This window comes from Vigna angularis, chromosome 3 (genome assembly GCF_016808095.1).
Source record: "Vigna angularis cultivar LongXiaoDou No.4 chromosome 3, ASM1680809v1, whole genome shotgun sequence".
NCBI classification, from domain to species: Eukaryota; Viridiplantae; Streptophyta; class Magnoliopsida; order Fabales; family Fabaceae; genus Vigna; species Vigna angularis.
The window spans coordinates 31828646-31847695 of NC_068972.1; the positions used below are offsets into that span (position 1 = coordinate 31828646).

General features: G+C 34.2%; 2 protein-coding genes across 2 annotated transcripts; one reads left to right on the top strand and one right to left on the bottom strand.

Moving 5' to 3' along the window:
• Window positions 1-123: 123 nt before the first annotated feature.
• On the bottom strand, window positions 124-3365 carry LOC108319813 (disease resistance protein RGA2). The gene has a single exon (XM_017551101.2). It carries the CDS (start codon window positions 3242-3244, stop codon window positions 284-286), a length of 2961 nt encoding a protein of 986 aa, XP_017406590.1. The 5' UTR covers window positions 3245-3365; the 3' UTR covers window positions 124-283.
• An 8428-nt stretch (window positions 3366-11793) lies between these two features.
• On the top strand, window positions 11794-12450 carry LOC128196023 (uncharacterized). The gene is made up of 2 exons (XM_052875491.1): window positions 11794-11866; window positions 11952-12450. The coding sequence occupies exons 1-2, from the start codon at window positions 11813-11815 to the stop codon at window positions 12372-12374; spliced, it is 477 nt and encodes a 158-aa protein (XP_052731451.1). The 5' UTR covers window positions 11794-11812; the 3' UTR covers window positions 12375-12450.
• The last annotated feature ends 6600 nt before the right edge of the window (window positions 12451-19050 follow it).

The window sequence follows — 19050 nt, forward strand, 5'->3', positions numbered from 1 at the left end:
TAACTTGAATGTTTCAAACATAATGAGAAGAGAGAAAAATTGTTAGAATAAACAATAAACAAAAAAAGTAAAAAATAAAACTTAATTAAAAATATAAAATCTTTGAATAATTAAACAAAAAATGATTAAAAACTTAATTAAAAATGTCTATATTTATGAGACACTTTAAATTTAATTACACCATAATACAAATCCTGTAAATATAGAAAGTAAATATATGTTATTCTTTTGATATAGGAAGCAAGTAATAGGATCCATAATGTAGCAGCAGTGCACAGGCAATTTAGACATAGAGATGGGGAATGTGAGCTATTATGGGCCAGTCCTCTCCGTTTTCCTTCTCACATCGCTTGCTTAACTCAAGATTGCAATCTAGAATACACAATACTTCCACACTACTAAGGCTTAGGCTTGTTGGAAGACGCATCAACTTGTAACACCCAACAATGTTTAATTCACGAAGCAAGGCAAGCTCTCCAAAGCAGTCAGGCAAGGATTCCATGTTTGGAAGATTCCTTAATGATAACTTCTTTAATGCAGTCATATATTGCAAACCTTCCACCTCATCACATCCGGTAATCCCCAAAACCTCAAGAGATGTTAGGCATTGCAAACCTTCCCACACTTTCAACTTAGGAAGCCTCATAATTTCTAATGTCTTGAGAGAGTGCAAACCATGCAGAGAAAAGTTTGGACAATCGTTAACTTTAAGTGTGAAAAGGCACGGAAATTGGTTTTCTCCATCCTCACTTGATAACCTTATTAGGCTTGGAAGACTTTCTAATGATAGATATTCTAGAGCCATGAAACCAACATGATCATCATCATCGTTGGACTCTTCCTGCACGTATTTTACATATTTTGCCCCAGCTATCAGCAGCCTCTTTAGCGAAGGTAATTTCCTCAACACTGGAAGTTTTATACAGTTTCTGCAAAACCACAGCTTTAGATAAGTTAAACTTTTGAAACAAGGACTAGACATCCATTGTGGGAAATTGACACCTTGGTAACCTTCCAGTCTCAAACTCTGGAGAGTCTGGCTACAAGGTTTAAGGGCTTCAAGAACCTCCTCGTCATTTCTTGCTAACTCCCCCTCTCTGAAACCCTCCCATCTCAACGTCAACTTATTCAGCTGCTTACTTGACATATTGCTTTCTTTGGCATCATTGATACTTTTCACTCTCTCTAGATGTTTGATGTCAATACATCCTTTAAGCTTCAGTGGTCCCAATTCTGCCAACAAGAACCCTCTTCCCTCGCCAACAATGTACATGGATAAATTCCTTAAGGAAGTTAACTTCCCCATATGAGGTGTCAAGCGTGATAGCAACTTGCATTCTTTAAGAGACAGCTGTTGCAGGGCTTTTAAGCGTACCAAACTGTCCGGCAACTTTTTGAAAGTATAACAATAGTCTAATTTTAGTATCTGTAAATTCAGTAATTTACATAGGGATTCTGGAAGAGTTTGGAAATTACCATGAGAAAGATTTAAGTACCTTAGATGTTTCAAATCACCAATTGCAGATAAGAATTCTTTCCGTGGTTTAAACTGAAGCAGCCTTAAAGAATAACGTTTCACCACGTCCGGAGAAAGTTGGACATTTTTTCCTAAGTAAGTCCTTAAAGATTTCACTTGATGCAACTGAGCTGGATGAAGCTCCCATCCATAGTCTGAGAAATGGTGGATTCTTTTTCTTTCAAATAAGGCATGTATGTCATCGTCTTTTGTGATACAACAAACCTCCTCTGCAACAAATTGTGCAAGATCACAAACAAGATCATGCATCTTGAAACTTTCAACTTCGCCAAATTCATCCTTCTCAATGTCTTGAAAAAATGATCTCCAGTACAATTCATTCCAGATACCATCACCTACATCTTCAGCATCTAACTTTCCATCAGAGGAAATGAATCCATTAGTCATCCAAAGTTCAACTAAATATTGCTTTTCTATTCTTTCATCTTTGGGAAATATTGCACAATAAGCAAAACATTGCTTAAGATGTATCGGTAAGTTCAAATAACTTAATCTTAAGGCAGGCATTATATTGTGCGTTAAACCCCAGATGTTGCTTTCCTTAACTTTGAGCCACTCTCTTACCTCTCTTTTGAAGCGTAAAAGACCTCCTAGCACTTTTGCTGCCAGAGGAACTCCCCCACATTTCTTTACTATCTCCTTACCTATCACTACAAGCTCCTCCTGTTCTACTTCATCCGCTACAAAAGCTCGGTGTTTAAACAATCTCCAACAATCATTGTCAGATAGATTTGATAATTCAAGAGGTGGCACTGTTCCCATTATTGCAGCAACCTTTGTAAGACGAGTAGTGACCAAAACGGAGGCACCCAACGCCCCACAAGCCAAAACTGATTTCAACCTCTCCCAACTTTCTGGATCATCGTCCCATACGTCATCCAAAACAAGTAAATACCTCTTATTTTGGAGCAGATCTTGAAGTTTTCTTTGCAGTGGATCTAGATCTAAATCTTCACAGGCATGCCCAGACACTGCTTCAATGATAGCTTTGGTCATTCTCCTCAAACCAAAATCTTCCGAAACACATATCCAAACTCTTGGTTCAAAGTGTTTTCTTACCCTCTCATGATTGAGGATGAGTTGGGAAAGTGTTGTTTTTCCAAGTCCACCTAAACCTATGATTGGATAGACTGATAAATTCTCATCATGAGAAGCATCATGAACCAAGAAATCTATAAGTTTATCCCGATCTTCTTCTCTTCCATACACATGTGGTTCGGAAATGAATGAGCTCGTTTGGCGCCACTCAATTACTCCACTTCTTCTCTCGGGAACCATCTCGGCCAAATGAAACCTAGTCCTTTCATCAGCAATTTCTTCCAATCTCTCGCATATCCTTTTCATTTTCTTGGCTATTTTATAACGGAAAACAGTACGCTTGGGATGAAAAGTGGAGAAGCCAGAGCATTTTACCTTGTTTGATGGACAAAGTTTGACTCCTTGGTACTCCAACCTCAATGCTTCATAGGCACACTCGTCCAAAATGTCATCAAGAATGTAAGCGGCTTCTTTTAGCTTTTGTAGCCAATCCTTTATAGATCTGTTGGAGAATTGTTGCTCCTCAGCATCTGCAAGGGTAGCCTTGATTGTGGTGAACACGCTGGCAAGCCTTTCTAAGTCTTGATCAAAACCTAAAAACAGTCCCAACTCCTTTTGAACAAGTGAATTCAAATTCCCTAGCACAACTTCAATTACTGCTTCAGCCATCTTCCAAATTCTTATTCACAAAATGAAATTGCAAGATAGATTGTATGCTTCAGAAATGGAAATACAATGATATCTTCAAGTGATAAAGAGGAGACATAACCCTGTTATCAACCAACACATTTGAAAAGTCAGAGAATTAAACATCACGTTCAAAAATATTTTTTTAACAACTTCTTTTATATAATATTTTAATAATGTAAGTTTTAGTTGATTTATTTCAAATATTTTTTAAAAATAAATTCGTACCGTGAAAAATTTATTATGGAAAAAGTTATTAACCGGTTCAATTTTTTTTATCAATGCCCATAGTCATCAATACTGGCATTTTATTAACTTCATTTTTTTTATTTTAAACTAAATATCAACTCATTCATTATAACCATGCTGTAAATTTGTTAAATACATGCTTTTAAACATATTAACATTTCCTTTATTGATATTTTATTAAAAATAATACAATGAGTATAAAGATTTAGAACACACGAAGAAAAGTTATAAATCTTAATAGTTATAAATTGTTATCAGTATTAAATAAAGTAATGTTGTGCTTTAACCTTTCCTTGTTTGTTTTTATTCTGATTATTGTGCTATTACTTTATAAGATACTTCATTAATGTTTCCTTTTTATATTCATTATTATCTTTAACTATCATCTAAAGAGTCATAGTTGATCAATATGATAGGATGACTATTAGATTACCCTTAAGATTAAAAGAATATAAAAAAATTATAATATATGAAATTTAGAAACAAAAAATACAAATAATTTTAAATTTGTGGTTGGTCCAATACTCATGAAAATTCCCTTTAGATTTATGTCTTGATTAGTGTTGGATATTTTTTCTACTTTTATCAAGTGTACTGAATTATTTGTAATACATAAATAACATGTTATATCTGTTAGTAGTGGGTTTATAACGGCCCGATAGCGGGTGAAATAGAAGAATAGAATGTCCACTTAGAACTCACTAGGATAGGCTCTAACGTGGCTCTGATACCATGTTAGTAGTGGGTTTTAAGCCTAACTCAACCCCACAAAACCGGCTTGTAGGGTGAGGTTTGCATCCACTTATAAACTAAGAATTGACCTTATCTCTAGTCGATGTGGGACTTCCAACAATATCCATGTATATTTATGCAAAATTTCAATTAATTTTAATTTGTCACTTGTAATAAAACTTTTGATATTATTGAAGAATGTGTAATTTTTTAATAAATAATTATTTTTTCTCTTGTTCAAATTTTTTTAGGTATCTAATTTCTCTGTCATTCTCTTTTTCCCATTTCATTTTGAAACAATCAAAACAATTTCTCTTCCCAAAATTACAAGTTCTAACATTTATATTATTTAAAAACTCGATTTTATGTCCAAATAAATGAAGATTTGATAAAAAGAAATGTTATATTTAAAATTGAAAATACGTAGAAAGAGAATATAGATATAAGTTTTTGAATGAATTTTATCATCTATTTGTCAGTAAAAATAACCACATTAATTATGAGTGTTGCTCCGTGGACCTCATATATCTTTACTTGCACGTCTCATTTTATATATTTGTTTTTCATTTATTAAAGTAAAAACAAACTTAATGATGAGTTAATGATTTTTCAACAACCAACAATCCTAAACTTCTCTGTTTGTATAAACTCAACATACACCATTTTCCTATTTTTTCACTTTCTTCACTTCTTCACTTAGTATCATTTTCTTCATTTCTACCGTTTCATTGTTTCCTGAGTTAAGAGTTGAGAGCTTGTGTTTTGTTGTGATTATTGAGAAGGAAGGTGGAGACGAAGGTGGTGACAGAGTTTATAAAGACATTGAGGTTAGTTCATGTAATATGTAAACATCTTTAACTAACGTTGGAGCTACAGTTAAGCGCACCAGCATTCTAACACCGATTTGATATGTTATCCGTTGTTTTTTATATTTAGTTTTATGTTGTTTTAGTTGTATGTTGTTTTAATTTTATGTTTTTATTTAGGTGTTTTAGTTTTATGTTGTTTTTTATTTCACTATATATATTTTTACAATAAATATGTTTAAAATATTTTATATTATATTTTTACAATAAATATGTTTAAAATATTTTATATTTAAATTATAATATGTTAATGTTTTATGTCATTATTTAAATTGTAATAATTTTCGTTGTATTTTATTTTTTATGTTTTATTTATTAGATGATTTTTATGTGTTATTCTTTTTCAATAATTGTTATGATTTTTTAAATATTCTGTTGTCATTAATTGTGTTATGATTTTTTATACATATTATATTGTTTTTTCATTTGTTTAATATTTTTAAGTTTTTACATTTGTTATTTAAATTGTAATATTTATAGGCAGGTTTTTTTAATCATTTTGTTTTTGATAATTTTAGTTCTTTATGATTTAGTAGTTAATTTGTTGTTATTAAATTTTTTTACTTGTTATGAGTTTTGATTTTTTTTATACGTATTAATGAAGTTTTATTTATTTTTGAGTAATTTTTTATTCATTTCATATTTAGTTTATAATATTTTATGTTATTTTGTATTTATTATATACATTTTTTTTATGTGTTAATTTTTTAACTTTTGATTTAATTTAAAATATTTTATGTTATTTATGATGTATTAGTTAATTATTTAGGTGTTATTTTTTACGTAGTAGTTAATATTTTGTTATGAAATATTTTTATTTGTTATTAAGTTTTTAATGTGTTAATGATTTAAAGTTTTATTTAATTTTGAATAAGTTTTAATTTTTTATTTAGTATTTAGTTTAAAATATATTTTTTATATTTTGTCTTTATTGTATACATTTTTTTCATGTGTTAATTTTTTTAAATTTTGATTTAATTTATAAAATGTTTATATTTGGTAATTTTTAATTTAATTTTAAAAATTTTCCTTAACTTTTTATTTGTTATTTGTTAAATTTTAATATTGTAATGTTTATTGTAGGTTGTATTTAATTTTATTAGATGGATAACTATCCATTTCTCGATTCTCAAATAAATTCTAGTTTTATGTTAGAATTTTCTTCTTTCCTAAATGAAGTTTGTGAGGGTGATTACACAAATAAGTATTCCACTGATCAAATCTTTCCATCACGCGCTCATTTAAATGAATGGGTTTGAAAGATTGCATTCAAACTTGGAATTGTTGTCGTGATTATAAGATCTGACACAACAACTGGTGAAGTTGGAAGAAAGACATTCATTGTGTTAGGCTATGAAAGGAGTGGGAAGTATAGGAAATATAAGCCAGATGTTTAGCCTTTTGTATTTGGCACAAGAACATGTGAGTGTCCATTTAGGTTGAGGGGTAAACCTAAAGGAAAGGGTTGGGTGTTAAAGATTATGTGCGGCTATCACAACCACGAATTAGCAGAGACTTTGGTTGGTCATCCTTTCACGGGAAAGTTAAATGCCGTTGAACAATCATTTCTTGTTGACATAACTAAGAGTTAACTAAAGCCCTCAAATATTCTTTTGACTCTCAGAGAACATAATGAAGATAATGTGACCACAATAAAGAAAATATATAACACGAGGTACACTTACAAACGATTTCTAAGATAGAGACAAATACATACAATGGAATAGATGTTTGGACGATTCTGACGAGGTAAGTGACCTGTTTTGGACACATCTTAATTCAGTGCACTTGTTGAATTCATTTAATATTGTCTTTTTAATGGATACAAAATATAAGACGAACAAATATCGTCTTCTGTTGCTTGAGATTGTTGGAGTCACATCAATTGGTTTGACATTCATAACCACCTTTGCATTGCTTTCAAGTGAACGCCAAAATAATTTCACTTGGGTATTGGAAAAGTTCAAAAGATTACCATTGACATCATAGGACAGTCCACGCATTGTTGTCACTGATAGAGACCTTGCTTTTTTAAATGCCATTAGCAATGTATTTCCTGAGATATATCAGATGCTTTGTACATTCCACATTATGAAAAATGTCAAAGCGAAATGCAAGATGTTAGTGGATAATGTTGAGGCATGGGATGTCTTGATGGAAGTGTGGCAAAATGTGATGGACTGTGACGACTAGCCAACCATCAGAGTGGGATTCATGACATACCAACAATCTAGAATCAAGCGACCCTCTACGATGAACTAGGGGCACCAGGATGTCATCAGGAAGGTGTCGCCTCATGCGCGGTGCAAGACTAGGTCGATCATCGTCGTCGGTTGGAGTGATGTACGGGTGAGACACCCACCTAAACCACACTAGGTATCCATCAACACACGCAGAGGGCTCATGAGCTTCAACGACACTAGTAATGGAATGCTCTACATACCGCAACATATTTAGATCAATCGTAGGAATGTTTGGCATCAGAAGACTCTTAGGCGACCGTGGTATGATCTGTTGAAAATCGAACTGTCGTAACACACGTTCAGGCAGGTGTCGATGAATCATGTCAGATGACCACATCATAAGTGAGCCCATCCAGATATGTTCGCCGCTCCGTCAAACCCCAACCCTACCTTAGAGGTATGTATCATGAAGCTCGTGGATCGAGGTTTATGTACCTCCCTAACACTTGCCTCCTTCCCATGCCAGGAAGGTGCTCATATATCCAACTCTACAAAAAACATTACTTAAATTGTTTTATACATTCGTAAAAGATATGAAATAAATTTCCAAAATTAACATATACTTGTAAATGAGTCGAATATCCAACTATCTGCGTGACATCAGTGAAGTTAGCATCTCCTAGTTGCTCATAAGTATGTGCCAGTGTCACTACTCCCCAAGCATATCTCACATAGGCATTCAAGTCTCATAAGAGAAGAAGGTACGAAACTCGAATTAGAGTGTCACTCTTATTCGTAAAAATTGTGCATCCAAGCAGATGCAACAAGTAGGTCCGAGAAGCTCCCAAAGCTCCTACTCAATGCAGGTAGACCTCTCGGAGCCAGCTTAGCTTAACTTTTGGATCGCGTGTCTATTTCATCTCAGTTGTAGCTTTGGAGTGGTCCATGCCAAGCAACTCCATAATTTTAGATTGAGCCTCCTTATACTCTAACTCCTCGACCTCACAAAATTGACCCATGATGGGTAGGTGGAGCAAATTGTGGATGTCATTTAATCTGATGTTCATCTCATCTAATGGGAGGTGGAATGTATTCATCTCCAGGTGCCACCTCTCCACAAGGGCAATGATCAATCCATGATCGACATACTTGTATGATATGTTCACTAAGGAAACCAAGCCCGACATGGAGATATAAGGCTTAATAGCCTCATGGTACAATCCAAAATGTTTTAGTTTTTTCCCATGGGAGATCACCTTGATCTCCCTTTGATCCTACATAAAAACATAAAATTATATAACAAAATTAAATAAACAATTAACGAACAATTAACATTTAGGTTGATGAGTAACTCGGTCTTGCCATATGGCAAATGCAACATGCTGGGTATAATGGATAAGTAAAGAGGTGTCATGTGGACCTCTTGGAACTCCACCATCTTCATCTTCATCTTCTTCCTCACCAACATCCTCCTGTTGGTCATCCTCAGCATACCCCTGCTGTATATACTTGCCGTGATCCTCGTGCTCATGCTCATGAATGACATCCACACGATATTCTTCTACGCGTCTTCTACGAGCAAATGTCGTAGATCGTCTCCTTTCATCATGTCATGAAGATGAAGGCTCACCATGAGAAGATGAAGTCTCACCATGAGAAGATGAAGCCTCACCACGAGAAGATGATGCACCTCTAGTTTTAGTTATTTCTATTAACCAATTATATGCAAAATAAATTATATTATATTTAAATTATAATAACAAAAAAATATAATTAATATTGAAACAAAAAATAAATAATCAAAAAAATTAAAAATTAATAATAAAATAACAAAGAAATAAAGAAATAAAAAATAACAACAAAAATTACTTAATAAATAAAACTTCAATAATTACAAATTATAATAAAAACATTAAAAATTAAAAAATAAATTAAGAAACAAAATAATAAGTCAAAAATAAAAAATTTAGCATAATAATTATTATTTAAATAAATAAATAATTTCAAAAAAATTACAGATTAAAAACAAATTGAGAAATAAATAAAATAAAATTAAACAAAAAAAATACATAATAAATAATATATATAAAGAATTATAAATTATAAAAAAAAACAAAAAATCAAATTAAATTAACCAACTCATTAAAAAAAAGTCAAAAATACAACAAATTAAATTTAAATTAAAAAAAAAATTAAAACTAAAAAAATATACAAGAAATAATTAAATAACAATTCATATTAAAAAAATATCAATAAATAATTATAGATTCAAAAAAATTAACAAACAAATATAAATTTCCAAATTAAAAAAAAAAATAAATTATAAATAATCATTAAATAAATATCAAATATAAAAATAAATACAAATTAAAAAATAAATATAAAGTATCAAAAAACCAAAACAAAAAACATAATAAATATTATTTAAACATAAAACATAACATAAAAATTATATACACAGAATATACAAAGATAAATATAAAATATTAACAAAAGAAATATATAAAATATTAACAAAAAAATATAGAAAATATTAACAAAAAAAAATTAAAATATTAACAGAATATTTAATACATATATATTTTTTAAAAATTTAATATTAAAAATAAATATAAAAATACTAAATAATATACCGCATCAAATTAAAATTGACAATAAATCAAATTAAAATTTAATTAAATATGATTAAAAAAACAATAAAAAATAAGTAATCGCATTTGAAGTGACTACCATCAACCGCAATTCCTACTCCGACACACACTCAAGCACAAATTATGAACAACAAAAAACATTCAACCAAAGCACATCACATATCCAACCACACAATCATACCATTTTCATACATAGCATAAATCCAAGCATAACATCATACCATTTTCATACATTTTCATACAATGTGAAAGCAAAAGTTGAGGAAAGAAACTCCTACCTGGACGCCAAGCCAAGCAACCACAAAGAGAGGAGGAAGAAGCACCACTGCACCTCACCAACATTGGATCGACCACGACAGAACAGAGCACTAATGAACATTGATGGTCGCGATGAACGCTTTGCGGGAGGGAGAAGACAGTTTGCGGAGGGAGAAGGAGAAAACTGAGAATAAAGTGCGACAAAGAATTCTGAATGACAATGAGAGAGGAGCACAAGAGGTGTAGGGTTTTTGGGTCTTTTAATGGATGCACACCATTAAAGATTCGTCTATGTACTCTGAACTTCTGACAGGAACAAACATAAAAATTTCAAAAAAGCTGGAGGTATATAAAGATGGACCGCGATATTCCAACAACGTATTTTTAACACTATTTTGACAACGCCACGTGTCGGCACCTGATTGGTTTGTTTGAAAAATTTTTTTTTTTTTAAAACCTATGACCGTAACCCTTATTTTGAGTGAAAATCCTAAAATAGCCCTTTCTCTGTTCTATTGGAAACGAAGGTCCGTTCTCTTGAGAGGTCGAAGGTCGCGTTTCGTGCCGCTGCACTTTGTTCCGTTTGCGTGGTGTTGTCTCCGTCCAGTTTCGTCTCCTGTTATCGTGCTGAATGGCAAGTTCCGGTGACGATTGTCCGACGACGAAGGTAAGTGGTTTTCCATTCCATGTCGTAGCTTGGTTATTGGGGTTGGTCATCTCGTAGCATGCTTATTTGGTTTGGGTTAAGGTTTGGGGTTGGTATCCTTGTGTTGTGGTTCTTGGGTTATTAGGTTTGGTTCTTTTGATGATTTTATTTTGTTTTTTGCAGTTGAGTGTTCGTCACTCTTTTTCGACAAAGTATATATGTACTTTGAACGAACGATTGACAAACGAGCATCGGTCATTGATTGCGAGGACTCCATTTGCGTGGTTTTTAGATGTCAATGTGAATGTTAAAGTAGGTAGAAATATATTGAGTGAGTTATTGGGTAAGTGGGACGACTGTAGTAGTGGTTTTTTAGTTGGGAATAAAGTTTTGAATATAAATGAAAATGATATTTATTTAGGGTTGGGATTGAGTACAGATGGTGCAAATATTAACTTAAAGGAAGAGTTGGGCAATACTGAATGTGTGAAGTACATAGGCAAAGGAACAAAGGAATTGAATTCGATATACAAAATTCTAATGCGAAAACAGAAGAAAAAGATACCTTGTTCTCATTTTTGTAGCCTTTACCTCCTTGTAGGGATAAGTGAGATTTTATTTCCAAAACGTAGCGGGAAAGTGTTTCCCGTAATGTTTAATCTTGTTGACAACTTAGGTGGTTTGGGTAGTTATTGTTGGGGTAGTGTAGTTTATCGTTTTCTGTTACGTAGTTTGTGCAAAGCTTCAGAAGGCTTGAAGAAAGGCAAAGGTATTTCAAACGTTTACGTTGATGGTTGTGTTTACATGCTGTAGGTAATTAATAGTATTTGATGTAATTACTTTAATTGTTTTTTGATTTAAGTTTCTTACAAGTTAAGATGATTAATTTGTCTTAGGTATGGTTTTTTGAGCTCTTTGTTCCACCAAAAGGTCCTATTGAGAAATTTCCACGAATATTGCGTTGGATGAATATAAGTGTTGGAGACAAGTTTGTAAAACGGTGTATGGAGACAGGTTTGGTAAGTTGTTTGTTATCGGAAGTTTTGTTATGTTTTCATATATTGACAAAAGTTGTGTAATCTGTAATGTGTTGTTAAATTTCAGGTTGTTGACGATGTTTATGGTGGTCCTTCAACGAAGGATAAGGAGGAATACAGACCAACACCTAAAAGAAAGGATGCTAAACCAAGAGGAAAGAAGAAACAAAAAAGAATTCGAAGAGAAACTTTTATGCGTGCGTTGGAGGAACAAGAATTTCTAATTGAAGAACTTAAAAGGAGGGTTGCAACTTTGGAGGCACAATTGGCTGAAGAGAAGGCAAGAAGGCAAAATAAAGATGATGTTGGACAAAGTGTGCCTCGTACAGAACCATCCGTGAACACTGGTTTTGTTTCCCCTACTGACATTGTCGGAAATGAACAACCTTTGAAGACGTATGTTAGGGTTGGATCACGAAAGCGTTACAAGGGAAGAGCACTTAGGACTCCATACATCGGAACCGTAGTGCTTAGAATAAAAAATGAGTGATATGTGTATTTAGTTGATGGAAAATGTTATTTGGAAAGTAATGATAATTGTAAGCATTGTAAATAGATTAAGAAAACAATGTTTAATGTATCCGATTTAGTTCAATGAAATAAAATTTGAGTTTTGGTTTGATTTTGTGTCATATTTTATTTATTCAATAGTTATTATGAGTAGTGGGTTTGTGGATTTTAGAAAATAGTAATTTATTTTGTCTCGAAAGTTGCAGGCTTGTTTGTAAGATGTTGGTGTTTGAGTGGTCATTTTGGGTAACATGGGTGAACAGGGGTCAGCACTGGCAAAAAATCTGACTTTTAGGCTGTTCTGCACCTGTCTGAGGCTGGTCCATGTGTTTGAGTGCTTGGATAGGGTGGTTGGTGATGTGATGTGAGTCCAGGGAGTGTGGGGTGACCCCTCATGAGTTGGAGGAGCAACCTCTGCAAGGGATGAGTGAGGGTGCTCAAAATAGGGTGTGGTAATCGTTTACAGCATCCCTGTAAACGATTACCCGAGAGGAAATGTGATTTTGTACAGAAAGTCCAACACAGGTACTCAGTCAGGTGAACTGGGGTCACCAGTGGGCAAAAATCTGACTTTTAGGCTGTTCTGCACCTGTCTGAGGCTGGTCCATGTGTTTGAGTGCTTGGATAGGGTGGTTGGTGATGTGATGTGAGTCCAGGGAGTGTGGGGTGACCCCTCATGAGTTGGAGGAGCAAGGTCTGCAAGGGATGAGTGAGGGTGCTCAAAATAGGGTGTGGTAATCGTTTACAACATCCCTGTAAACGATTACCCGAGAGGAAATGTTATTTTGTACAGAAAGTCCAACACAGGTACTCAGTCAGGTGAACTGGGGTCACCAGTGGGCAAAAATCTGACTTTTAGTCAGTTCTGCACCTGTCTGAGGCTGGTCCAGGTGTTTGAGTGCTGGGATAGGGTGGTTTGTGTTGTGATGTGAGTCCAGGGAGTGTGGGGTGACCCCTCATGAGTTGGAGGAGCAACCTCTGCAAGGGATGAGTGAGGGTGCTCAAAAATGGGTGTGGTAATCGTTTACAGCATCCCTGTAAACGATTACCCGAGAGGAAATTTGATTTTGTATAGAAAGCCTAACACAGGTACTCAGTCAGGTGAACTTGGGTCACCATTGGAAATAAAAACTGACTTTTAGGCAATTGTTATTAAGTGGTATTGGTTAGTGGTATTGGTGTTTTACTCACAACTGCGATGCTATTAAGTGTATCATAAATTGAACATTACATAATAAATGTCGAGATTTGAGGAACCATTTTCAAAGTAAACAACTTCATTAAATTAAATACTTGAAATGATCAAAGCAGGAACTGTGGTACATAGTTCTTTAAAATGAAGTAAATAAAGCCTAGACAACCTATTCTAAGTTTGAGGATTGTTTCCAGAAGCACTTTGCAAGTGTTGCAGTTGTTGTTCAATGTTCCCAACGTGCGATTGCAACGCATCAAACCTTGTAGTGATGACCATGTCCATGTTTCCAAATCTTGTTTCAAGGGCATCAAATCGAGTTTCAAAGGCATCAAATCTTGTAGCAACAAAGGTTTGAAGTTGTTCTATGCGGTTGATGACATTATTTAGTGTTGTAGATGAACTGCCTTGTTCATCATCTTGTCCTTCTTCATGTTGAGCTTGTTGTAAGGGGGGATGGGGGGCGTTGCCTTTGGGAACCCATTCTCCTTCATCATTTTGCATATAACCAAATGATGCTACAACTTCACAACCAATTTTTTGCTTCAACTTCAGTTCTGAAATGGGATGACTTTCAGTAGGCACTTGAAAGTGTTCCATGAAGATGGTTATCAAATGTGGATATGGCAACTTTGCGTTCTCCCTTAATGCTCTTTTCATCTTATATCTAATAAGATGTCCCCAGTTAATGTGAATGGAATTGAAAAAGGCCCATAGCAGCATAATATCCTCTTCGGATGCCTGACCAATATTGGTTGCACGAGGAATTAATACTCTAGTCAGAACGTAATGAAGTATCCTTGGTTGAACCTTCATTTGCCCCACTAGTATTCTAGATTATATTGCTGCATCATCTCTACACACTAGTTGCCTTGCAGTCACAGAATCGTATTGTTCTTTCCACTCAATAAACGTTCGTACTACAGTAAAGATTGAACGACCGACAGAGCGAGAGAGCGACAGACCGTGAGAGCGAGAGAGCGAGAGAGCGAGAGACCGTGAGAGCGAGAGAGCGAGAGAGCGTGAGAGCGAGAGAACGAGAGAGCGAGAGAGCGAGAGAGCGAGAGAACGAACGTCTTTCCGAGAGAGCGTGAGAGCGAGAGAGCGAGATAACGAACGTCTTTCCCACCCTAAACCGCCAAACCCAATTCTTAAAATTTTAACCTGGAAATCCCAAACTACCCCTCGCCCCGTAACCCTTTCTCTGATTTAATTTCAAATTACTGAGCCAATGAAGCGCTGACACGTGGCGCTGTCAAAACAGTGTTAAAAAAACGTTGTCCAAATAACATTTTCCTATAAAGATAGAGGTGAGGTACAGGGAGAACACTCTATTAAACATTATCTAAAAGATCTTAATATAGATCAAAACTACTTTTGTTGATTATCTGGTCTAAAACCTTTCATAATTGTACAACCTTTTTAATTAATATATTTACAATAAACTTCAAATTTGCAAAATATGATTTCATTTTTATCTAATAAGAATTGTGATAGAAATAGAAATATAAAAAAAAAGACAAACTATTCCTCACACTGGTAGTGTTATGTCCAGTGCTATGTATTTGTTAAGAAGAAATAATTTAGTATTTTTTTTTACTGAGGTTCTATTCTTAGTTCTTAATTATATTATGATTTTTTAACTTTGATATACTTTTTAAAAAAAATAAAAATAAAATATATTATCTTTCATGCAATAAATATTTTAAATTAAACATATTTTCAACATTTTAATTATTTGAAAGTAAAGGGTAAGAAGTTAACCAAATTATGTTTTTGAAAATATTGAAAACATGGAAATAAAAACATTTTAAAAACTATAAACAAAAATTAATTTGTTTTTCTCAAACCATTGAAAATTATAAAAAGAAAATTAATATTTGTAATTGACAAATATTCAAATATTCATAAGTGATCAAAACTAATAGATTAAAAGCAACAACCAATTGTTGTGATTGATATCAATAAAGGATATAAACTATAAAATTAAATAAGAAAGCACTAGAACAAATTAACATAAGAGATTAATTATTTCACACAGAATGTATAACTTTAAAATAAAATCCACACATATTAATACAAAATATGGCAAGCATAGATATCACACATTGCACCATCATTTACCACTATTATAAAAGCACTGGATTGCTAGCAGAGTATTGTATTGAGATTATATGCACTCTCAATCAATGATTTAAATCACAATTCTCCTACGTTTGAAAGAATACAAGCTACAACCTACAAAAGAAAACTAGTGGTAGTATTATATCTTAATAATAAATTTATCAAACTGAAGAATCTAAATAGTTTTGTGAAAAGTCAGTTTGAAAATTCAATAAAAAAATAATATTCATGATACTAATTTCACATTATTAAAATAAATATGTCCCTGCAATACATCAATAAAACATTAATCCTTAAAGTAATAAAAAGATATTAAAAAACTAAAGAAGTTACCACTTCCAAACATCTTTAAAAAAAAATCATGTTTCGGATATAGGATCGACGTCCTATATTCAAAGCACTCAAGATTGTGTGGATGGCCGGATGGACCTTGAAGACTGGGCGAACCTTACAGACCAGACAGACGAAGCATTTTGAAGATCAGACGGACGAGGGGCTCAGAGCGGACAAACGCTGCTCCATGCACTAGGTTGAAGACCGATCGGACGTTTCTCCATGCACTTCAGGTGGTCGTCCTCCTCTTTCTCCAAGCCGGATGGGCGGACATGTGTCAAAGGCACTCCGACACTCAAGTTAGTGATGTAACCGAGCGGTAAGTAATGCATGTATATAATGCATCCTATGCAGTCTGTCCCCAAAATCATACCCGGGACCTTTATTTATACTGGTTATAATGGGCTTTTATCTTTCGCCGGCCTAATGACAGTCCAATCACACCTTAATCTTCATTAGGGGCTTTAATGAGCTATCGTTTGTAATCTAACCATGTGGTCGGCTCGGCCTAAGTGGCCGGTCAGCCTGGTAGGTGGGCGGCCTGATGGGCGGTCGACCTAATAATCAGCCGCTCACTCGGCCTTGTTTGAGGACTGTCTAGTTTGGTGGTGAGGGGAGACCGTTCGGTAAGCGATGGAGCATGGAGACCGAACGGTGCCAGTCGGTGCATGAGGGAGCAAGGAGACCATACGGAACAGATCATAACATAACCTAGAAGAATGAAAAGTATGGAACCACATTATAATACTTTCTACGATCCTAAAATTAGAGCTACATTTCCAAAATAGAGATTAGAACAACAATTTTTTTTCGTCGTTTTTGTTCACATTGCATACTGGGTGACTAGATCTCCAACTCGCGAGTCTACTACAAGTCAATCGAGTATGAGCGAGTCAACTACAAGTCCATTGAGTCTGAGCGAGTCGACTATGAGTCCATCCAGTTTGAGCAAGTCTACTCCGAATGTATTCAAAGAGAGTTTGCGAACGAATCAACTTGTGAATGAAAGCCAAACTCGTAAACTCGTACGAGTTTGCAAGTCAACTTGCTAGTTTGATGACCATGTTTATTAGCAACTCGTTGGTTACAAATAAATAGTCAAGGTTTAATGTTTCGGTAGGTCCCTATTTTCGTCCAAAATCACAAATAAATCCCCTGCTTATTCGGTATCTCAATTGGATCCTTATTTTTGTAAAATTGAAACAAATAGAAGTTTTCCATCAAATTGGACAAATGACGTTTAATATGACCTTATGTGACACGCTGAGGGTATTATTTAAACTAACGTAACATTAAAAACGTGTATGATATGTATTTTGTAATTCAGCAATTGAAAAATGGAGTAGAAAGAGGGGAAATCAAATTTAATTAAGACAACCCCTTCTTCTACAATTGAGAAATCGAAGGGGAAAATGTGATTGGAGCTTCACATTAACACCGTTCAACCACCATCTTCATCACCTCACAACAAGAATTTCCAAAACCCATAAAATCAGGAAGGCACTGTCAAGCTCGTCTTTCCCCTCCAGAATCCCAAACTCGTCTTTCACCCACAACCAATACCACTCGCATTCTCTTCCAAGTCAACCTCTCCACTTGCACTCACATTCAAATCAAAACCACATTCTTCTTTAACATCACGTGCAACTTCATCCTTCTTCTCAATCGTTGAGTTCTACACCTTCAAACCCTCACCATCCTTAGCATTAGCCTCGCTCTTCACAACAACCTTTTTCTTGCTAACAACTTCTTCGTCTCCAGAAATTGTCCCCAATCGCGGTCGTGATCTCAGCCCCTCTCTCATTTCTCACGGAACCGTAATTCCAGAAACACCGTACAGTTGTGCAGATGAAGCAAAACGCATGTGAGGTATGTTTCCCAATCAGCTTCTGAAACCGGCCACAAAAAGAAGAGCGTTAAAGAGAAATCGAATAGAAAAAACAGATCAACATAAAACGCTTGCACAGGTTTGGAAGCTTACCAATGTGAAACCAATAATCAATCAAAATTCCCAATTTTACGTTTTAGGGTTTCGAAATTATAAGAATTCACCATGGGGTGTGTGGGAGGAGACAACACCGCCACCAACGCCGTTAGAGGAGGAAGTGAGGGCGTTGTCGTTACTGCAGTGATTTCCACCATCGTAGTGGCAGCCATTCCACCACCCATTACAGGTTGAAGAAGAGCAGGATATCATTATCCATTAATTTTATCACAGTTTTCTTCAAAAAAAATTTCGCAAATGTTAATCCGAAGAGAGGGACTAATGTGAATTAAAATTTCCCCAATTTCTTAATTCAAATATGAATTTACACTTCAATCATCTAATTACAATATAACTATCCCACATCATTAAAAATAACACCATAAGCAATGTCAATTAAAATTTTCCTAATTTCTTAATTCAAATATGAATTTACACGTCAATCATCTAATTACAATATACCTATGCCACATCATTAAAACTAACACCATCAGCAATGTCAATTAAAATTTCCTTAGTTTCTTAATTCAAATATGAATTTACACGTCAATCATCTAATTACAATATAACTATGCCACATCATTAAAAATAACACTATGAACACGTATATGCTAGTCTAGTCTAACGGCGTTGAGTCCAATTTAACGACAATATTCTATTTATTTCAATTTTTCAAAAATAAGAAATCAATTAAAACACTGAATAAGTAGGAGAAGTATTTGAAATTCTAAGACAAAAAAACCTACCGAAACATTAAACCAATAATCAATAAAAAAACCTACTACATATAACTTCATATTAATGCTTAAGGTCTTACGTGAACTTTAATTATCTTCTTTTTTTTATATGGTATTTTCCTCCAACCTTCAACAATTTCAGAGTCTCTATCTCCGTTCACTCTACACCACCAAACGCTACACTCGAAACCACTGAGCTTCTCTTCCCCTTCTTCTGCATCACCTACATCCTTTCTCCCTTTGCAACTACACAACTTGGACTTCTATCCTTTAAAGCATCAAAAAA

What these genes read in the sequence shown, in the direction of transcription:
- LOC108319813 (XM_017551101.2), bottom strand. Translation starts at nt 3,244, where the DNA reads ATGGCTGAAGCAGTAATTGAAGTTGTGCTAGGGAATTTGAATTCACTT.
- LOC128196023 (XM_052875491.1), top strand. Translation starts at nt 11,813, where the DNA reads ATGAATATAAGTGTTGGAGACAAGTTTGTAAAACGGTGTATGGAGACA. An exon ending in GGTGTATGGAGACAGGTTTG is followed by an intron (nt 11,867 to 11,951) that starts GTAAGTTGTTTG and finishes GTTAAATTTCAG; the next exon opens with GTTGTTGACGATGTTTATGG.